This window comes from Barbus barbus, assembly GCF_936440315.1.
Source record: "Barbus barbus genome assembly, chromosome: 12".
In the NCBI taxonomy this organism is placed as follows: domain Eukaryota; kingdom Metazoa; phylum Chordata; class Actinopteri; order Cypriniformes; family Cyprinidae; genus Barbus; species Barbus barbus.
The window spans coordinates 7,765,334-7,788,031 of record NC_136740.1 but is presented as its reverse complement, the minus strand read 5'-3'; the positions used below and the strand labels follow the sequence as shown (position 1 = coordinate 7,788,031).

The following is a 22,698-nucleotide window of genomic DNA, read 5'->3' as shown; positions in this document are numbered from 1 at the left end:
GCCGGCTCTGTACCCTCATTCACTATTCCCTACATTAGTCCACTCATATAGTTCACTTGAAGGAGTGAATGAAAACGAGTGAGTGAATTCGGACACTGAATGCACCGGAAGAACTGCCGCTTTTGCATAGTTTGCTTCCTGTTAAATAATCATTCGAAACGGGCATCTCCAATAGTAAGATTGAAGGATTTATCTTGAACTCTGTCATGGAAATTATGTATAAACCCTAATAGTCAATTTACAATTAATTTTGTACCTTTGTTGTATTCCACTGTATTACGCCGTGGACGAGCGCTTCTAAAATCAATGAATGGATTCAGCTGCGGGTGCCATCTTCTGGTGAGACGCGGGAATTGACCAATAGGGTCTAGCTGCAGACATAGGGCGAGTGGAGCTCCACTCAAGAGCGGAAATACGTCACCTCCACTCGCGACGCGTCCGCCATGTTGGTCCGGGCAAAGGTGAGTGGAGCTCCACTCAAGAGCGGAAATACGTCACCTCCACTCGCCGAAATACGTCACCTCCACTCGCGACGTGTCCGCCATGTTGGTCCGGGCAAGGGCGAGTGGAGCTCCACTCAAGAGCGGAAATACGTCACCTCCACTCGCTATTTATTAATTGTTATATACACATGTATAAATGGTGCTTTGCATATAATGTCACCTCTTTGTACATAATGTTGATATTTTCTGTACTTTTATCTTGGCATTAATAATAATAAACTAAGCTTTTACGGTTTATGACACGACAGCGCTCTCTTTATTATTTTTTTGCCCCAGCAATTTGCACTACAGACATAAAACCATAGAAGTAGGTTTAAAATACACATTTTGAGGTCCTCTGCCTTTTGTTCATGTTTATTTTTTAACTATACATATTTCAACTACCAATGTAACATTCCATACATTTTAGAAAGTAAACACAGTGTGATATTTAGCAGTGAACATTAAATGAAACATTTGTATTTTAAGCTAAATAACAACATATACCTTCTTTTTTTTAAATATATATACATTTTTTTTTTTTTTGTTATATTAAATTTTGTCTGGTCTGTTTTTCGGTGTATGTGGTATAATCTGTAAAGCATGTTGGTCAGCCTGTTGTATATGTGCTATACAAATGAAATTAACTTGAACAAATCAAATAGTAAAATAATGACTAATTTCCACAATTTAACAATTTTAATGGAGTAAAAAAAACAAAAAAAACAACATCTTACACTATATTGAAAACATGAATTGCAAGTAACCAAAATTGTTACAGTAAAGACACACTGTGTGCGCGCATATACACACTCTTTCACTCTTTGCCTGTTCCAAGACCTCCATCGTCTGTAAAGCAATCCCAGCTACAGTAGTCAAGGTGGTCATCTGAGGAGTAAAACCCCAAAAGCACTCCCCGTTGTCCATTTCCCTGGTAGCCATCCCCACAGTCTTTGTAAAGCTGGCTGCACTGTAGGCGACTGCACCTAGAGATGGTGTACGGCTTTCTGTACATTTCATTATGTCTCTTTGAATATATTTTCCAATTCACTACACCTGTTCAGAATCAAAACACAGTTATGACAGAACATTAAGTCACAATTCAGACAATAAATGAACATCTTTAACTGTCAAAAGTTTCATGTTGGAAATGGAAGAGAGTAAGATTACCCACAAAAAACAAGAGGGGGCAACCACACTTCTTGAACTCACTATCAAGCCAGCTGAAGTGTGCCTCCTGTTGAAAATGCTCCTGGCTGACAATGTTGTTAAATCTCTGGCATGTCAAATCTGCCTGAGGATTGCAGAGCAGCCATCTGATATGGCATGTCATCCTGAACATAAGAACAGTTGTAAGGTAATTCAAAACAATTAACATTAAACATTTTTATGTTAACACTAAGACTTCACTTACAATGGTGAAATCAAATGCTGCCTCCATAGTTATGTACCAGACATAATATAAAAGCATAAAGGCTGATATTTTGCCATGTCTGTGTATGAGCAAAAATTCACAAAGATTAATAAAAATGAGGTGCTCAGTAATAGCGTTAATGGGCATAATGGACATGGTGTGGACACAATGGATGTTGTGTGGACATCAATAAACATCCTGAAAATGAGCTTGGCAACTCACCATAACCATGAATACTCCACAGTCAATCCCAAAATGTTGTAGGGGTAGTCCCTGTTTGAAGAAAGAACACCCATTTTGAAGAATTTACAATGATGGTCAACCTTATACATGTTGTTCTTGTACATTTTCATTGTACTGTAAATGAATATTACCTCAACATCCAAGCCTGACTGTTCTTCCCATGGCCCAGGAATGAGCTGTTGTGTAACAGCCCTGATAAAAATCAAGACAGCGTTACGAGGAATATTTACAATTTAAATACACAGAGTATGATTCAGCTGGGGAACACAAACAATGCAGAACATTCAGTGTTTGGTTGAACAAGAAATGCCAACAATGCTTACATCCTCTGAACGTGAGGAGGTTCTATATCTGTGCAGTTTTCCTAAGCAGCATTGAAAAGTCAGGGGAACGTGACTGCCAAAAGTAGTTGCATTAATGTGGGCAAGTCAGGGGAACATGACTGCCAAAATAGATCACCCTGTTGTAACCTCAAGATGTCTCGGTAGGGCTTGTGGCCAAAGCCTTGTTCCCGCTGTGCATACAGTGAATCGAGGAACAGTATTCCTCTTTTGAGTGGCAGCATCACCTATGAGAATAGTCTTGGCAATGAGATAACTTGTCAAGTGGAATATTCCAATAAGTGTTGCAAAAAGGAATCTTCGTATGCTTCTTTTTAACATCAACGGTGTAGCTTGACAAACTTTCTTAGAATGCATGCATCACTTACACATAGCAAAAAATGCCCTTGTGTCCACAGCGGGAATATAAGTGCATCTTTCTCTGTGGAGTCGACCTTAAAGAAAGCATATTATGTTGCCAATTCAAATCAGTTTATTTATTGCTGTACAAATGGGTAGGTCCTTACAGGAAGACTGTCTAAAGGGTCACAATTCAAGGGTGGGAGCCATGTTGGGGGGATGTGGAGGTCCATAATAAAGATATTTTTCCCCTACAGAAAGACAGCTGACTTACTTTCTTCATTGTACTACACAGAACTCACATAGGTCCCACTAAAATATAGATTGCTGATGGCAGTAAGTGTTGCACAATGCTGCCCACAATGGTATGAAGGGCCAACATCTACAAGGAAAATGAAACACTTAGACTTATTGATGCTAATATTAATTAATGCCACTGCATTTGATCTGAGAGTAGCATTCACCTATCCCCAACACTAAACTGCTCCCAGTTAATAGGCATTAGTTCAACATTGCTCGCTAGAAATGTCTAATTCCATCGTGTTCATTCATCCATTTGTGCGTAATTTCATCCAAACCCTGTGCGTTCTGCTTGCACTGAACGTTACGACAGCGTCAGTTCACCATTGTAGCAATGATAAGATAAAATTACCTGAGTTAAAGTTTGAAGAACTCACAGCGACGCCATTTTGAATTATTTATGTGTGGAGGTGACGTATTTCCTGTTAGCGAGTGGAGCTCCACTCGCCCACGGTCTGCAGCCAGACTCGGCGCGCGACTCTCACAGTGCATTCTGGGGATTCTCTAGCCGTTGAGTGTACATCGGTTGTACACTTGTTTTTGCGGTGCATTGTGGGATTGAATGAGTGCACTCGAGAACATCCACTAAGGTTTCGAACACCACTTAAAATGGCCGTCCCCTCAAATAGTGCACTATTTGAGGGTATAGGGGGCGATTTCGGATACAGCCCTTGTGTTTATAAGCCCTATGTTTCCCTGCCCCTGTGTCCGGTATTGATCGTCATCTATGTTTGTCTCTCCCCAAGCTCGTCGTCGTCGTCGTTGTCGCCGCCGCCGCGCGTGCGTGCGTGCTCAATAAAAGGATTATTGTTGGAATATCCTCGTCTCCGCGCCCCTTGTCTCCCGAGAGGGAACGTGAGACAGTAGGCGTTTCTCAATGTCAAGGAAGGATCCTCGGAAGCCAGAATTTCGAGGATGCTACGTCATCAACATCCGTCGAAGGACTGTTCCAATGTCGAGGATCCTCGGAATTTCAACCAAGGACTGAGTCCTTCGTTCGAAAAATATCCCATACACAGGAAAGGATGCATAAGTGTAGCCTTCGCGCTCTTCGCGCGCTAAAATCACCCACAATCCTATGCGCGCAGCTTTGCTATCTTGCTCAAAAATTCAAAATGTCGGACGTTAGCGGAGTCGGAGCGCCAACGGGGCAATATCTGTTCAAATGTAAGTATATTTACAAATTACTTAAAAAACATTTTTGTATTAAAAAGTATTACTACCGTATTGATATTATAAATTCTAGAAATTACGTTATTGATAGCTAACTGAACCGGACCTGTCATTTCATTTCACAATTATTAGCCGTCACCGGCATTTCTTTACTAAATAACTAACTTAGTTAAGTTGTCCAGAGTAATTTAACGTTAATATTATACCGTTCACAGCGTTATTCATAGCTTTCTCCTCTTTTTTAACAGGGACCAAGGAACAAACGGAGGCGTTCATTCGTCTCCGTGCAGAAAAAAAACAACTGTTTACCGGGGGGAGAGACACCGCGGCGAACGGATATCGGTGAGAAGTAAATTATTTAATGTTCAGAAGTGATAGCTGTGTATTAATCTTTTTATTTCTCCCCCCGTCATTCACATATAGGCTTATTTTGGAGAAGATGGGGCTCGAAGGGAGGGTTTCCCACGCCCAGGCCAAAAAAAAGTGGGACAATTTAAAAACCAAGTACAAGGTGGGAGAAAAGTATGGAAATAATTGTTTATCCACATTTTAATGTAACTTGTGATATTTGAAGTAAGCCTTGAATGTTAATCTGACAGACTTGGGCCTGCTTCCAGTAAGTATATGCAGTGTAGTGTACAATAGTACTAATACACTACCATTCAAAAGGTTGGGGTCAGTGAGAATTTTATTTTTTTGGAGGAAAGAATTGAGTGCTTTTACTTATCAAGGAATAATTAATTTGATCAAAAGTGACAGTAAAGACATTTATAATGTTACAAAAGATTCTATTTCAAACAAATGCTGTTCTTTTGAACTTCCTATTCATCAAAGAATCCTGTGGAAAAAAAACTGTACAACTGACAGACCAACAACTGTTTTCAACATTGATAATCATAAATGTTTCTTGAGCATCAAATCCTCTCATTATACTGATTTGTGAAGGATCATGTGACACTGAAGACTGGTGATGCTGAAAATTCAGCTTTGATCACAGGAATAAATTACGCTTTACTGTATATTCACATAGAAAACAGCTGATTTACACTGTAATAATAATTAATACTATAACAGATTTTTGTAGTATTTTTAATCAAATAAGCACAGCCATGGTTATCAGAAGAGAATTCTTTTAAAAACATTTAAAATCGTACTGACCCCAAACTTTTGAACGGTAGAGTACAGCATCAAAACTTTTTGGTCTTCACTGTTTAGGAATGTAAGTGTCCTGCAACAGGCCAAGGGACAGAGGATGGCAAGGCGACAGCAGGAAATTGGCCCTGGTTTGCCCTCATGGACGAGGCATTAGGGCAGTCTGCAGCAGTCTCGCCCCCTTGCCTTATTGCCTCGATCCAAGAGGAAAAACCAGGGCCAAGCACTGCACAAGAGGTAGATGAAGGGAGAGGTGAGGATGAGGAGGAGGAGGAGAGAGTGAGAGACAGCAGCAAAGAGAGAGCAGGGCACAGAGGAGAGAAGAGGAGAAGGGAGCGAGAGGATCCAATCCTACAGCTACTGAAGGAAGATATTAAATACCAGAGGGAGGCAGATGAGAGGAGGGAAGCAGAGGCCAGAGAGAGGTCCAACCGCTTTTTTTTGCTGTTGGAGAGGTTGGCGGAAAAATAAAGTCAATTAAATTGAACTGGTTTTGTCTTTGCCCCTTAATTATTTAATATAAACTGTATATCCATTTTTAAAAAACCTTGTTCTTTAGACTGCAATAGAAAAACAAAACAATGTATTGAACAATATCTTCACCCTTATTTTACAACGTTTTGTGATTCGGTATTCCAAGCTCTACAAAAAGCATTAATTTCATCTTTGTTACATAAAAAAAATTTATTTAAACATTTCTATATTGACAACTATATACATGAAACAGCAAATTCATTTAGAAAACATTCTCATATCTACAACTATATACAACAACTTAAACATTTACAACTATATACAAGACGAGAAGAACACGGCCATCAGCCACACTGCCTACAGCACCGCCGGTGCTGCTGTTGTTGCTTCAAGGCTGCAGACAGAAGAAGAAGAAGGTTTCGGTTAGTCCAGTGGTAATCCAATCTGTCATGTAAGATGATAATTGATTCTACAACAGTTGCAGCATATTTAATATTGTATCACTGAAGGTAAATAAAATATACTTAAAGGGATAGTTGACCCAAAACTGAAAATTTTGTCATCATTTACTCACCCTCAAGTTGTTTCAAACCTGAATTAATTTCTGCTGTACACAAAAGAAGATATTTATAAAAATGTCTGTAACCAAACAGTTGATGGACCCCATTGACTTCAATAGTATTTTTTTTTCCTACTATGCAAGTCAATGGGGTCCATCAACTGTTTGGTTACAGACATTTTTTTAAATATCTTTTGTGTACAGCAGAAAAAAGGAATTCATACAGGTTTGAAACAACTTGAGGGAGAGTAAATGATGACCGAATTTTCATTTTTGGGTCAACTATCCTTTTTTTTTTTTTGGTCAGTTAAGACCATAATACAGTACATCACTGGTACATTAAGTATATTTCAATTACCTTCTTGACTATGGGTATTTTCCAATGGTGGTGTTGTATGTACTTGGATGTAAGCACAGCAGGTCATAGTCCACACTTAATAATTCACCTGACAAAAATAGTCATGGTCAAGAGGTGCCTCGTGGAGTGCAGACACCTCGTTGGTCAGCGCAGCCCGCCAAGCAGCTCCACTCCGGCTCTCCCCACCATCAAGCTCCACAGGTGGCTGGTTGTTCTCCTCCTCCACAACCTCTTCCAGCACATCCCCGACACCAACACAAATGTTGTGCAAAATTACACACGCCGTCACCACCTATGCGTAAGGCAGAGCAAAAGGATACAAGACTGTTGAGATATGAAAAACATGAACACAGAAGGTAGTGTGACTAGCAGTTGTTAATCATTAACTGTTATTTTGAGTAGGATACTATGATTTGATTAAGAAATCCACTACAGAAGTATTGCAATTATGTATTACCTTAGGGACAAACAGTGTATGTACTTCAAGTGCTTCTAAAAAGATGCACCTGAAGCGGGTTTTCATCATTCCAAATGCACGCTCAATGATTGTGCGACCTTTGGAATGATGGTAGTTGAACCTTTGCTCTGCCATGCCTCTCACTGGCCTCTTATATGGTGTGATAAGGGACAGGGGTTCCTGTAGACATGGGTAGCCACCGTCAGCTAGGAGAAAATACCCAGGCGGAGGGTAAGTCCCCCTAGTGTAGATGGGGCTGTTCTTGAGAATGCGTGCATCATGCACACTTCCTGGGTAACCCACAAAGATGTCAATAAAGCGGCCCTGATGGTCACAGACTGCCTGGAGCACCACTGAAGGGAAAAGCTTTCTGTTGTTGTAATCGTGACCATCAGGGCCGCCAGGACATTTTATTCTAATGTGGCAGCCGTCTACTGCCCCTGCTGCCTTGCCAAATGCTTGGTGATTTGCCAAGCGAGCAAAACCATCCCCAACCACTTGGAGCTCCTCTTGTGTGCGAGGGAAGTGGACAAAATGGGGTAGCACAGCCACCACCTCATCTGCCATCTTGTGGACAACTCTGTGCACTGTGGGAAGAGGCATGCTAAAGACCCTGGAGACAACTCTGTAGGCTGAACCGGTTGCCAGCCAGAACAGGAACACGAGTGTCTCCAGGGTCGGGCCCCATCCGTGCTGCCTGTCAGTCTTCAGGGCCACCATCAGCTGTTGCATGGCCTCTCTACCCAGCCTGAAGTCTGGCCGAGTGTCCTCCCCTCCATAGTACCGCTGTAGTACTGGCACTGTGGCATTGATGGCACAGTAGTGCCGAGCCTGTACAACATGTAGAAGAGAGGAAGGTTTAAGTATAATTTCAGTTTTGCCATTTATTTAATGTTTATTAAACTATTAAACATATCAGCTCAACTGATTTGTACAACTTGTTTGTGAGATAGGACAAGTCTTTAACAAATAGTTGTGAAATTATAAATATTTTTAAAATATTACGCAGTTCTGTTCACTCAGGCAATGTAATCGTTTTAAATCAATACACTCCTTTTAATCATGTTGATTCTTTGACTGTCAAGTGTGTTTAACCAGTGCGGGTCAATTTGACATAATGGATGTAATTATTTTTAAATGAATGATAAGAGCGTTAACGTTACTTACCATCCCACGTCGGCAGAGGTGGCGACAAATTAAAATTCTCCTCCTCCTCCGAGCCTGACGCCGATGCTGCCTCACCATCTCCATTTCCATATTTGAAAAAATGTTGTACAGCAACCAAACCAATAATGTTTGCACTTCCATTTTTCAGCGCCAAAAGCGGACCGTTTCACTGACGTAATGACGCAATAACGTGCACTTGCTAGCCTGTTCCATTTACGTGTTCTCCGAATGTTTAAGAGGAGCCTCGCCTAGCCTCTGAAGGAAGTGACTTGGAAGGACCAGTCCTGCCAAGGACGTATCCTTGACATTGAGAAACACCTAGTGATTCTATGAACCTTGACAGTATTGCCTGTGACTAAGCGCAGCGGGTAAGATACCATCTCTTCCGGTTTTTTTTTTGTGTTAAGAAAACTCTGTACTTTATTATTATTATTATTATAGGCAAAGACAATTTTTAAAAACGTTATTAACCATTATTTGTTCTACTCGAACCGGTTTCAGAACGGTAATAATACAGAGGAACGCAGGAACAGAAACGTTAAAATATTGATTCTGCTCGGAGGTTTATTTTTACATATCTGTCAATCTGAGGCGTTGCTATGCGTTGCGTGCGTTTTGCTTGACTGACTTATATTCCACAGTCTGATTGGAAACTAGGCTCTCAAGCCATAGTGGTTATTTCAGTGAATGGCTCGATGGAAAGAAAAAAATAAACCAAACAATAATTTTAAACTTTTTTTCATCAATAATCAAAGCTAGTGTGTCGATTTAATTAAAAATCCATATATTATATATTTTAGGATATTACATACTTCATCAATGCCCATTTGTCATGTATAATACACCAACCAATTATGATCTGGCTCAAGTTCAAATTTCATTGGACAATAATGTGAAGTGGCGCAGTCATTTTCCGTTCTTATTCATAAATCGGTAGAAAATGACATGGGACAGACAAGCTTATTTGTGGAGCGATCTGGATCTGCGGTTTGTCTCATTTTATAAATCAAATTACATTGCTGAGAAAATGGATGCTAAATGACTACAAAAGCACTGCACAAAACAAAAGTCGTAATAATGGTAATCATTAGGCTATTCAATTCACTTATATTTATGTATGATCTCCTACACTGTTTACTATTTCATGAAACTCTCATAGTTAATGAAGCCCAAGTGCCACCTACAGGCCTATTATGTGAAGTGTAGTCTGGCGAAATGGTGACGTGAAAGGCCATTTTATATTACCATATTTGATAATTATGCAGCATTATGAAAGTGTCTTATGCTCATCAAGCCTGCATTTATTTGATCAAAAATACAGAAAAACTGTAACATTGTGAAATATTACAATTAAAAAGAATGTTTTCTATTTTAATATACTTTAAAATATCATTTATTTCATAGATTCAAAGCTGAATTTTCAGTATCATTACTCCAGTCTTCAATGCATGGCCCTTCAGAAATCAGAAAATACAATTTGGTAGATGGTTCTTTTACAATTTTTTTTCATTGTCTTGTAGTAATTGATAGTTGAAGGGTGTGTAGAATACTACCACCTCATTATACCCAGTTTTTGAAAATGCTTATTCATAGAGCAAATATTTTGCTGATTACAGTTACATAATTCGTCATGAGGCTGAGGGAAAAGGGGTGGACATTTGCTGCCAGCAAGCAGGCATCTATGGCTGTGTTCGAAATGCCATACTATCATACTACTCTTACTATTTCTGCAGCATCCAGTATGTATGCTGCTCATAGTATGCACATTTGCTGTATTCATGAAATACCCGGATGACCTACTATATTTGCCAGAATCTGCTAAATATAACTCAAGTATACTGAAATCAGTACAGAAGCTGTGTTCTAAATGGCATACTATCATACAACTCCTACTATACTGCAGTATGCTGTGTGAATACTGTGAATAGTATGTGAATTTTCTGTATGCATGGAATGCCCGGATTACCTGCTACATTTGCTGAAATTTGATGTATGCATCTGAAGACGCTGCGTGGGGTACTGTTTCCCAGAATGCAATGCCCTCCATGTGACCTTTCATCTTCAAACGTATGACTGAACTGGAGGCGGGGAATAATAATTATAAATGTTACACTTGTATATGCACGTTTATACACATACATGTAATTTACAAACTATCGCTGTGCATTTAAAAACAATATCATTGGTAGGACATAAATTGTACTTTAATCTCTACGGCACTTTTCCGATCAAGTCAAATGACGTCACCTTTATCTCTATAGCGTTTTATACATTGTTTCAAAGATATTACATAATAATATTAATATTGCAGTAATATAACTAGAATTAATATTTCAATTAAACAAACAGAATTAAATTCCGATGCAAACGGCTCTAAAAAGAAATGGAGTATATTTACTCTAAGGACAAATAGACCAATTTGTTGTCAGAGGCTATTTCCATTAACTCCGCCCACCAATGCCTGGCTGTGATAAACAGCTCTGCAGAAGACGCGTGTATTTCTGTAGAATCAGTGGCGGAGAGAGTAAAAGATACGAGCTGCTGTTGATGCGAGTGATCCGAGTTCCATTTCGGCTTTTGTCAAACTCGTGTAACTCCTTTTCCCATCACATACCAGATCAGAAAGGCATTTATTTTCAATAAAAAATTAAGTAAATATTTGAAAAGTGGAGATTAAACACCTCGTTAATAATACAGTGTGCTTAGCTGTTAGTAGGTTTTTGTCCCAATAAAGTGGCGTTCATCAAATAAAATTTATGATAATTTACACTAAAATGTTGTCTAATATGTTATTGCATACTGTTTTATAATGTACTACAGTATAAATATCTGCCACCTAACTACTATTAACACGCCTGTTGCTAAAGAAAATGCTGCTATTTTATTGTAAACATAATTTATCATTATTTGCACTTAGTGTAACTGCCAAAAATATTGTTCAGTTAAAGACAGCTCATTCAGTTCAGTCCATAGCCTCTGTAAAGTTATTCAATTATGAAATGAGTTCAATTGGCCAATATTGTTTACTAGTATGAAACCTCAATAACAAGCCTTTGTAAAAAGAATAGTTAGCACGTTTGTTTGTAAGGTAACAACCTTCACAGCTGTGCTGAATTAATGTTTGTGTTTGCCATGTGACAATTAAGCATACTACTCTTAAACATTTGTTGCTTACTGTATACTGTTTCACACACTATTCTTTAAAAAATAGTAGGCAGTATGCACTGGGCAGTAAGCAGTATGCAGTAAGCAAGTATGCCATTTCGAACACCGCCTATGTGTTTTTTTTTTTTTTTTTTTTTTTTTTTTGCAAAGTAGGCTCTCTAGTGGTTAATATGATTTGGTAGATGGTATTTAAAAAAACAGGTGTTAACAGGGTCAAATTCCACCAAACCAGGAAATTGCACACAGTCTATTAGGAATAAAAGAAAATGTTTTATTAAAGCTATACAACATAAATCAGTTAGGTTTAAAAAAACAACAACAAAAAAAAAACAACATTAAACACATTATGCATATCACATATTTGCATTTAACTTGAGTTAGTTTACAGCACATTTTTCATGAAAAAACCCCAAAAATCAAATGGTGTTTGCCTTGGTGTTGTTAGAGCCATAGCTAATACAGGAGCAAAATAAAAATATATTTACAATTTCTTTTTGGGACTAAAAATATGTATAGAAATTAAAATCATCCAGACAAGTCACAGGTCAAATCAAAATCTACCATTCAAGAAAAAATATATAAAATATTAGCCCTCTCAGGCCACCACTGAAGTTTAACAATAACCTCTTAAAACAAGTAAAATATTATTATTACCGTGTATAATTCACCCAAATCACCTATATAGTGTATCCGGAAACTATTCACAGCACTTCACTTTTTCCACATTTTTTTTTATGTTACAGCCTTATTCCAAAATGGATTCAATTCGTTGTTTTATTTGTTTGTTTTTTTCCATAATTTTGTTATATTATGGCATTCTGATCATCCTTGATGTTTCTACAACTTGATTGGAGCCCACCTGTGGTAAATTCAGTTGATTGGACATGATTTGGAAAGGTACACTCCTGTCTATATAAGGTCCCACAGTTAACAGTGCATGTCAGAGCACAAACCAAGCCATGAAGTCCAAGGAATTATCATAGCCTTTATGCAATACTTTGTTGAAGCATCTTTGGCACCAATTACAGCCTGAAATCTTTTTGGGTATGATGCGACAAGCTTTGATTATCATCATTTGGCAATTATCTGCCATTCTTCTCCTCGCCTCTTCACCTCTCAAGCTCTGTCATGTCGGATGGGGGCAGACACACATTTTCAGGTTTCTCCAGAAATATTTGATTGGGTTGAATCCCAGGCTGTGGCTGGGCCACTCAAGGACATTCACAGAATTGTCTATAGGCCACTCTTGCTGTGTGCTTAGGGTCATTGTCCTGTTGGGAGGTCAACCTTCTGCCCAGTCTGAGGTTCTGAATGCTCTGGACTAGGTTTTCATTACAGCAATCTCAATATTTTGGTGCATTGAGCTTTTCTTCTACTCTGACGAGTCCCACAGTTGCTGCCGCTGAAAAACAGCCCCACAGCATACCAGCACACTTTTCTCTTGGGATGTTCTCTGCAGATGATGAGCAGTGCCTGGTTTCCTTCAAACATGATGCTTAGAATTGAGGTTCATCAGACCAAAGAATTGTTTCTCAGAGTCCGAGGATCCTTTAGGTGCTTTTTTGAAAATTCTGTGTGTTTTCATGTCTAAACTGAGGAGAGGATTGAGTATGGCCACACCGCCATAAAGCCCAGATCGCTGGTCTGTTGCAGTGATGTTTGTCCTTCTGCAGGTTTCTCCCATCTACATATGTGATTATGGAGTTCAACTAGAGTGACCATCAGGTTCTTGGTCACCAGTCTAAACAAGGCCCTTTTCTACTAATTGCTCAGTTTGGCCACGAGGCCAGCTTTAGGAAGAGTCCTGGTTCTTTCGAACTTCCGTTAAGGGTAACCAACTACATGCATCTGAAATTTGCATTGTTAAAAGCGCTATACAAATAATCTTGACTTGACTGTGATCCTTCAATGCTGCAGAAATTTTTCTGTACCCGTCCCGAAATCTGTGCCTTGATACAATCCTCTCTTGGCTTAGCTTGGTTTGGTTTCTTGACATGCACCGTTAACTGTGGGACCTAATACAGACAGGAATGTATCTTTCCAAATAATGTCTAATCAACTGAATTTACCACAGGTGGACTCCAATCAAGTTGTAGAAACATCTCAAAGATAATCAGTAGAAACAGGATGCCGTTATATAACAAAATGTGGAAAGAGTGAAGTGCTGTGAGTACTTTCCGGATGTGTGTGTGTGTGTGTGTGTGTGTGTGTGTGAGACCCTGTACCACAAAACCAGTCTAAAGTAGCATGAGTATATTTGTAGCAACAGCTAAAAATACATTGTATGGCTCAAAATTATAGATTTTTCATGTTCCATGTTACTTGATACCATGATGTAAATTTCCTACCATAAATATATAAACTTTGTCTGTGATTTAGTAATATGCATTGCTAAGGACTTCATTTAGACAACTTTAAAGGCGATTTTTCTCTATTTAATTTTTTTATTTATTTTTTTTGCACGCTCAAATGCCAGATATTCAAATAGTTGTATCTCGTCCAAATATTGTCCTATCCTAACAAACCATACATCAATGAAAAGCTTATTTATCAGCTTTCAGATGATGTATAAATCTCAATTTTGAAAAATGTATACTTCAGAATCAGAATACTTAAGACTGGTTTTGTGGTCCAGGGTCACACGTATACTTATTACACGTATTTTATTTGTATATATATATATATATTATACAAATAAAATTTATTAATTTAAAAAATAATTAAAATTTATATTTACTTTGTGAATAAAGTCCCTAGAGACATTGTGCTAAACCATTATCACCTTGTGTAATGTCCATAACAGTACAGTTTACATTTGATATTGTTACGAATCGGTTACATATGCTTCATTTTTGTGTGCTATTTTCTCCATCTCCTGAAGCCCATGAACATGCTACAGCCATAACACAAAGTCACTATAAATGAAAATATCTGTGGAGAAAGAAAATAACACTATTATAATAACACTTTTTTTTATTAATAACACAGAATGTAAACAATAGTGTAATATAATTTTATTTTCTTATTTTACATGCTCCAAGCATGGCTCACATGACAACTCAAATTTTGTTTCTGCTTTAAAAGGTTAATGGTAAAGGTTTGGCTCCAGTCTTCAGTGTTAACATGGCCCTTGAGAAATAATTATCATATGCTGATTTATTATCAATGTTGGGAACAGTTGTGCTGCCTAATATATTTTGGGACCTGTGATACTTTTTTAGGATTCTTTGATGAATAGAAAGTTAAAAAGAACAGCATTTATTTAAAATAAAGAAGAAAGTATAAACGTTTCAAATAAATTAATGAATGAAGCTGCACAACTGTGTCCAACATTGATAAAAAAATATATAGCCACAAGCGGAAATTGATGTTGAAAACATCAAAATAGACATAAAAAAACAACAACAAAAAAACTGGTTCAATATACAAATCCAACTGATGTCAAAAACTTGGAATGACATAGATTTGATTTATTTTCACCCAGTTATCACTGGAAGAAATTACTATCCAGACTGAAATTAAAATGTGCCCACTGGGAAACGCATCATGTTGAGGATGGGCTACAGTTATTTTACAATGGCCAGGTCACTTTTCAAACGTAATACGAGTAGACCTATTTAAATGTCTTTCTATGGAAGTATTATTTTGTGTACCATATCTCAATAGACAAATAATATTGTCTCTTCATTTTAACTGGAATGCAATATATACAGTCACAGATTTATTTGGAAACTTATTAAACTTAGATTTTTTTTTTATCCTTTATTAAAAGTTATGAAACTATAATGTTATGCAAAGTTAATGTTATGCACAGATTTGAATCTACCTGATCTAAAATAATTTGTTTTCTTGTGCCTCCCTCTTTTGGACAACATTAGTATTACTTCATCTCTCAATAGATGTCTTATCCTATGGTTCCCTCTATTGGACAACATTAGTGCAACATGTTGTGGTCCGTCTGCAATTTTGAAAAACTTATTTTTCGATCTCTTCTTAAACCACTTCACTGATTCACACAAAATTGTGCATGTATCATCTATAGACACTAACGACAAAGTTATCAAAATAATTTTAATTAGTCAAACTGTTTATTAAACTATCTTCTAAACTATTTGATTAATCCAAATTCTTTTGAAAAGTTTTTGTCATGAGGATCTCTAGATGATACATATGTGAATTTGGTGTTAATTGGACAAATGGTCTAGGATGAGTTTGAAAAAGTAGATTTATAAAACAGCTCAAAATAGTGGAATAATTTTATGCAGCTTGACGCAGAGAATCATAGGGAAAAATAATTTTGATTGTAGCCTGTATAGTTGTGGAGATATGAGCAAAAACATAAAAGTACTTATTATAGTGCCACCTATGGTCTGATTGGTTTGTGTATGTGCACCAAGTAGTAATTATTTTTAATTATTATCTAAATTATTTTAAATTATTTATTTTATATTTGGGACCATCCTGCCAAATTTGGTGTTTCTACAACTTACGGTTTTGGCTGGCCAGACACTTTTAGGGCAGAATAATAATAATAATAGTAATAATAATAGCTGCAAGCAACAATGAAGGGGCCAAGCAGAACAGAGGAAAATGAGAAGCTAAGCATGGCATGGAGCATCAGACCAACTGCAACAATGAGCAATTAACACTATTTTAGGATGACTGTACTTGAAATTACTGAAAAATCATAAATACTGTACAACCACAAGTAATATGATTTAATGGGTCATCACTTTTGACCAATAGGTGGTGCTGTTATCAAATCGATGTGGCGTGTTCTGTGTGAGGTGATAATGGCACACACAAAGTGTCTATGTCAAAGCTTTGCAGACATACATCCTCAGAGTCATTTTATCATTATGCCTTAAGTTTGTTGCTGTGCTATACAATAACAGTTGCGTCTATCGACACAAAATTCATAACTTTTTGTCAGCATTGTCTGAAGATGATCTGACTCAAGTTTGGTGAAAATCAGATAAATGATCTAGGAGGATTTAGAAAAATAAATTTTAAACATAAATCAAAATGTCAGACATTATGTTCATCTGCGATGGCAATATTGATATCTAGTTTTTCTGCATGACCCAAGGAATATTTTGAGACCATTTGTATTACAATAGGCTAATTTAATCAAAAGTTATTAGCATTTTTTGGAAATGTCATTATTAATGGTTAATGGCTTAATATGAATGGTTTATCACTTTTGACCAATTGGTTACCAAACTGATGTGGCGTGTTCAGTGGGAGGTGACAATGGCACATACAAAGTTTGGTGTCAGTATGTCAAAGCTTTGCAGAGATACAGTCTCGATGCAGTTTTGAATCCAACAGTGTCATTGATGCGTTATTCAAAAACGGTTTGGTCTATCAAAAAGCTTTTGATATCTTTTTGTCGGTATATTCTGAAGATGATCCAAGTCAAATTTGGTGAAATTCAAACAATCGGTCTAGGAGGAGTTCGAAAAAGTAGGTTTTCAACACAAATCAAAATGTCGGGCAGGAAGTTCAGCTGAATATGGCAAAAAAAATGGTATCGGTGTTCTCTGCATAGCCCAAAGAATATATTGAGACAAGTTTCATTACAATAGGCTAATATACTCAAAAGCATTTTTGCTAATTTCATTATAACTGTTGAGCACAAGGTGGCGCTGCCCTGAAACTTTTTTTAGTACCATCAGGGCATGATGCCAAAGAAACATACTAAGTTTCATAACGATACGTTAATGTGTTTGTAAAATATAGCATTGGATAACAAAATTCAAAATGGCTGACATAGGGAAAATTGGTTATCATTCGACATGCTAAACTGAATCTAAACAAAGTTTTGTGTTTTTTGGCCAAACCATTCAGAAGTTATAAGCGAAAATAATAACTTTTCATATATCCTGACCACTAGGTGGCGTTGTACCAAAACTGCGCAGCTAGCCTGGAGAGATATAGCCTCAAGTCTGATTTAGTGAGCTTTTCGTCAAATCCGTTTGTGCGGGTTTCGAGAACAGATGATATCTTTTGATAACTTTTTGTCATCATGATCTGAAGCCAATTTTGATCTGAAGCCAACTTTTTGTCATCATGATCCGAGCCAATTTTGGTGAAAATCAGACAAACCACCCTGGACGAGTTTGAAAAGAAAAAGGTTTCTCGAACTATTAAAATTACTGAAAAAAATTGATTTTACGAATGTAAAATTTTGGTGTTCATTTGACTCGGCATGAGCCAAGGAAGATTTTCCATCTGAACTTTATGGTTCAAAACTTATTAGCAGAAACATAAGTGCATCTTGGGACAGTTGGTAAAATACTTGAGTAATTTTATTTAATTACTGTACTTAACTATTATTTTGGGGTATTTGTACTATACTTTATTCAAGTACAATTTAAAGTGACTACTTGTAATTTTACTTTATTACATTTCTGAAGAATAAACTACATTTTACTCCTTACAATCTTATTTCAACTTGAAAAGTACTTGTTACATTTTTGCATTTTTATTTTATCTTACACACATTAAATATGGTACATGGAAGCTCACACGTGCACGTCAATAAGGTTTGTTTTCGTGCATCAAGCACATCCGTTTCAGCTTCGGTTATAAATGTCATCAGGTAAATTTCTGGCTTCAAAATTTCTTTGCCATCAAATGTGAGGAAGCATAAGGTTGCTAAATTGCTCCAAATAAACAATTAAAAAAATTGTTACAGACAAGGGCGTTTAGTAGACAACATAAAAAGTTGGCATTTTCAAAAAGTCAATATTGTATGTTTTAATTGATGTCGCTCATCATTAATTCAAAACAGGCGCTTATATTCTGTCTGGAATATATTTCTAGCCTCTGCATCTGGCTCGTTAGAGGGATACACCCAAAAATTACAATTCTCTCATCATTTACTCACCCTCATGCCATCCCAGATGTACATGACTTTCTTCAGATGAACACAAAGATTTTTAGTGCACATAATTCCAAAAAGGTGAACATAACAGTAAAGTAAAAAAAAAAATTATATAATAATAATAATTGTTTTGTTTTTTCATACACATGCTTATTGTTCCACTTAATAAGACTGATGTCAGGGGTTATATGGGTTACTGTCGTCTTCTCTTTGTGTACGTTTTGAAGCATCATCTTTGGACATGCCGTACACTTGCATTATATGCAGAAAGTTGTATTATTTTTCTGAAACTCTTAGTTTGTGTTCATCTGAGGAGACTAGAATCTCCTTTCTCTTTTTTCTGGGTTACTTCTACTTTTTTAATACTTGAGTAAAATTTACAATCATACTTTTTTACTTTTACTCAAGTATGTTTTTGGCCAGATACTTGTACTTTTAATTGAGTAAAATTTTTACTTGAGTATAATTTTAAGTACTTTTTACACCCCTGACTGAGAGTCACAAAGTCATTCAACTTGTGCACAAGTCATATGGAGCACTTAAATTATACATTTATGGTGCTTTGGTGTTTTATTTCTTTTCACATTTTGGGAGCTAGACAGACAAAGTCATTATGAACAACTGTTGTTGTACAGACCAGAATAACCGTTTGGAATGACGTGAGGGTAAGAAAATAATTAACTGTTCTTCAATCTTCATGATACAATATTCTGAAATAATTGCATATTCTTATCAGAGTGGAAAATATAGACTATGATTGTGTTCTGAATGTTCTACTGCATATTTGAAATCATTTGTCTTATTTTATGTCCTTTCTGTTTTTTTACTAATTGTGTGTTCTTTGTATATAACAAAATCTCCAATTGTTGAATCTGAAAATTACAATTACAAATCAAGGGAAAAGAAAGGTAGTGTTAACAACTCACCGCAGCAGCAACATTAATGTTATATTCTCTATAGTCCAGAAATGTTATTATATTGCCACGGGGTCTGCGTATGCAGGTGCTGTTTGCATATGTACCCGCAGATGAAACTGTAGCTTCCAGCAAAAATGCACCAAAATAAAACAGCAAAGCGATGAAATGGTAGAACATGTCCTGTAAACAATGGGAGACAATTTGAGTTTATGATGTGTACAGATCAATGTATCAAAGGCTAGATTTCAGATAATCCTGTCAGATTATATTTCTAAATAAATAAATTCATTCATTCAATTTTAAGAAGGACTGTGTCAAGATCTCCAAGACGCTTAAAGAAACCTATAATGAAAATCTATACCTGATCAACTATGTGCACGTGAACCAAGGACAAAACCTGTTTAAATGCAAAATTGTCACACCAAATATTTATTTATTTTTCTGTTTCTTCATGTCATTCCTGACAGACTCGATGATGGTGAGACCAGATCTCTGTGTGGAGCATACTGGCTGTTGTCAGATTACTTATGCATACAAAAATCTCACTGGATTATTACAATTAATGAGAAATGGCATGTTTGGAAATGTAAAGTGTTATTTCTTACTGAACAGTTGTAGTTTAGCTGCACAACATTACAGCTAAAGATAAATAAGGCTTTTTTGTTTTTGTATATGTTTGTGTGTTGAGCCTTTTAAATTGTTTAGTAAACTGTTTATCCAGTACTGAAAATTGGCACAGTGCTTATTCTATAACACCAAGTCTTGCTGTTAGAGTGATCTGAGCCAAGGGCCTAATAATCTACAGCCTGTAGGGCTATTTTAAAATTCCTCTTATTTCTATTTAATATTTTTCTTATTTTCTTTTTTTTTTTTTCAGCTTGTAAATGTTAATGTAACACAAGAGTTTGAAAATACCCCACTAAAAGACTGTTTCCACTGCAGGAACTTTCCCCAGGAAACTACTGTTTCCACTGCAGGAACCAGGGTCTAAATAAAGTTCCGGGTAAAATTTGCCCCTCAGAAAGTCCCTGCTCGTGAGGTAGTACTTTTTCAAAGGTCCAGAACTTTCGGGGGTGGGTTGAGTTCATAACATTTATTTGCATTTTATTATTATTATTTTTTAAATATTACTGTTATTGTGTCATGAAATGTAGTTTTAAAAGTATTTCAGGCGAGAATTTATTTGTTTAAAACTCAAATCTGCTGTTTATTTAAAAAGACAGTGCCTATTTGAAAATGTGCTTCGCTGATTTTGGAGACATGTGGTCCATGCGATCACCGGGCGCTCAGTGCTCATGTATCCTGCTGAGAGGACCATAACCTTGGCTAGTCCTTCTGACATTTAGTACTTAGTATTTAGTACCTACACGCCCGGTGATCACGTAGACCTCACGTCTCCGAAATCAGTGAAGCACATTTTAAATTTTTTGAACTAAGTTACAAAAAAAAAGCGTGTATGCGTGTGTTAGCCAACATGATTAGAACACTAGTATTTTCACCAGCTGAAAATGGTTTTAAGTCAGTTATTTCTATCTTTTACGTGTCAGTGGGAAATATCAGTTTACATTTCCAAACATTCATTTTGCCATTAATTGTAATGCAGCCAGTGATCAGATATCTGATCTCATCATCATCCAGTCTCTCTTACATGAAGAAAAAACAGAGACAGAATAAATCCATAAAAACTGTGGTAATGTCTCCAAGATGCTTCCTACCTGCAAAGCTGTTAAACATTTTAGGCATTTGTGTAAAAATGAGGATGCTGTTAAAAATAATGTCATAGATTTTATTTATCAATTAACTTCTATTAATTAAATTAAATGAACATTTGGTGTGACCATCCTGCTTGTGACAGCAAGCAGCTTTTGCCCTAGGTGCACTAGCGATGACAGGATCTATATAAAATACAACATGTACATAAATGCAATTAGAAAAAAGAAAGAAAAAAGAAACAAAACAGGCATAGTAAAAGTTTCGAAGTATGGTTAAAAGTGACCTTCATATTACAAAAATAAAGATCTGTTCATTTTAATAATAATGAACTCCTGGTATATAAAATGTTCTTGAACAAATGCAAATCCTCCAACCTATATAATAATTTAACTTTAAGAACTGTATTACAAGCACTGGTATTTCCTGTTTTACCAACCCTGTGACCTTGAGCCAGGTGCTTAACCCTAAACTGTACTTGGATGACTGTCCTGGCAATTAGTGTTAAATAATATACACTAAATGTTCCACTCTATGAATGTGTTAAAATACATTTTGCATTTGTAAAGTCATACACACTCACCATGAAATTCCAGTCAGTGTTAATCTTGTCAGCCAGGCCCAGCAGAAACAGGGAAAGGTATAGAGACGAACAGATGAACATGGTTACTGAAACAAACATCACCCATCCCTGCAACAATGGCACAGACACATTCGTCGACGCTACTAATATCCACACCAACCCTCCAAACACCTGATTGAAAAAAAAGTACATATATGAAGCCACTGCATTTTATATAGCATATTAGAAAATAAGTAATACTCAACAATTCACACTTACTAGATATTTTAAGCATTATCATGGGATAAAGTCATTGTTTAGTTACTAATGTTTAGCCTAACGCAACCTGCAACCCACTAAAAACACCATAGTTTGCTAAGACGTAAGATGGGCTTTCTGAATTAAAAGACCTCAAAAAATTTTATGATTGGTGCGTATGGGCATAATAAACTTAATATTACTATATTCTTTCAGAGTATCAAGTATGAATCATATACCTATAACCTTGTTATTATGACTTGCACATGAAATCAAGGTGTATGCTCTACTGCCATAATCCAACAAAGGATACATCTTTGTGAATTATAGAAGTTTAACCCAGTAAGCCTTGAAAAAGTTATAAACAATAACACTTACAATTTCCAAACAAATTAGGGCCCCTGAATATGTCCTCAATATTGCCATTCCAAGCGGTAGAGAAATAGTCGGTGCTGGAAAGGAGGTAGTGGCTGGGTTCGGTGTTTCCGCCATCCTCGTTCAGCTTGACAAATGCAGGTTGAACAAAGAACTAATGCATGGAAGAATCCTGCTGGAGTCATGTATCAGGAACAGGTCTGACAGGTGTGTCGCCACTCCCATCTTGTTAGGTCATTTTCCACTCCCACAGTTGAGCAAAACAACTGTCTGAGGGCATGCACTCTCATTTACTCTGAATTTGACAGGCTTTATTATTTAAAATGTGCCACTTTTTTTGTTTAGTTCTAGTTTTCCTTTGTC

The 22,698-nt window shown here is 36.8% G+C and overlaps 3 protein-coding genes across 4 annotated transcripts; 1 reads left to right on the top strand and 2 right to left on the bottom strand.

Annotated features, from left to right (window-relative positions):
- Positions 1-1,031: 1,031 nt before the first annotated feature.
- LOC306878326 (protein MAL2-like) lies at positions 1,032-22,496 on the bottom strand. 2 transcript variants are annotated; one of them, XM_079430602.1, is made up of 8 exons: positions 22,339-22,496; positions 21,724-21,894; positions 19,440-19,610; positions 10,426-10,537; positions 2,271-2,331; positions 2,119-2,169; positions 1,695-1,816; positions 1,032-1,538 (listed from the first exon to the last, which is right to left on the bottom strand). In XM_079430602.1, exons 1-8 carry the CDS (start codon positions 22,450-22,452, stop codon positions 1,300-1,302), a joined length of 1,041 nt encoding a protein of 346 aa, XP_079286728.1. In that variant the 5' UTR covers positions 22,453-22,496; the 3' UTR covers positions 1,032-1,299. The 2 variants fall into 2 exon arrangements, with proteins under 2 accessions (XP_079286728.1, XP_079286729.1); XM_079430603.1 differs by having other exon boundaries at positions 1,167-1,538; positions 1,657-1,816.
- Positions 3,989-5,929, top strand: LOC306878327 (uncharacterized protein). The gene is made up of 4 exons (XM_079430604.1): positions 3,989-4,286; positions 4,541-4,634; positions 4,716-4,803; positions 5,508-5,929. Exons 1-4 carry the CDS (start codon positions 4,145-4,147, stop codon positions 5,913-5,915), a joined length of 732 nt encoding a protein of 243 aa, XP_079286730.1. The 5' UTR covers positions 3,989-4,144; the 3' UTR covers positions 5,916-5,929.
- Positions 6,116-8,602, bottom strand: LOC306878325 (putative nuclease HARBI1). The gene is made up of 4 exons (XM_079430601.1): positions 8,460-8,602; positions 7,293-8,123; positions 6,924-7,127; positions 6,116-6,312 (listed from the first exon to the last, which is right to left on the bottom strand). Exons 1-4 carry the CDS (start codon positions 8,598-8,600, stop codon positions 6,307-6,309), a joined length of 1,182 nt encoding a protein of 393 aa, XP_079286727.1. The 5' UTR covers positions 8,601-8,602; the 3' UTR covers positions 6,116-6,306.
- Positions 22,497-22,698: the final 202 nt, after the last annotated feature.

Coding starts and splice junctions, on each gene's coding strand:
- LOC306878325 (XM_079430601.1), bottom strand. CDS start 8,600: ATGGAAGTGCAAACATTATTGGTTTGGTTGCTGTACAACATTTTTTCA. Junction 8,124..8,459: donor ACCTCTGCCGACGTGGGATG/GTAAGTAACGTT, acceptor CATGTTGTACAG/GCTCGGCACTACTGTGCCAT. Junction 7,128..7,292: donor ATACACTGTTTGTCCCTAAG/GTAATACATAAT, acceptor CCTTACGCATAG/GTGGTGACGGCGTGTGTAAT.
- LOC306878326 (XM_079430602.1), bottom strand. CDS start 22,452: ATGGCGGAAACACCGAACCCAGCCACTACCTCCTTTCCAGCACCGACT. Junction 10,538..19,439: donor ACATTAATGTTGCTGCTGCG/GTGAGTTGTTAA, acceptor CCCCGCCTCCAG/TTCAGTCATACGTTTGAAGA. Junction 1,539..1,694: donor ACACTTCAGCTGGCTTGATA/GTGAGTTCAAGA, acceptor GATTCTGAACAG/GTGTAGTGAATTGGAAAATA.
- LOC306878327 (XM_079430604.1), top strand. CDS start 4,145: ATGCATAAGTGTAGCCTTCGCGCTCTTCGCGCGCTAAAATCACCCACA. Junction 4,635..4,715: donor ACCGCGGCGAACGGATATCG/GTGAGAAGTAAA, acceptor ATTCACATATAG/GCTTATTTTGGAGAAGATGG. Junction 4,804..5,507: donor ATTTAAAAACCAAGTACAAG/GTGGGAGAAAAG, acceptor TTCACTGTTTAG/GAATGTAAGTGTCCTGCAAC.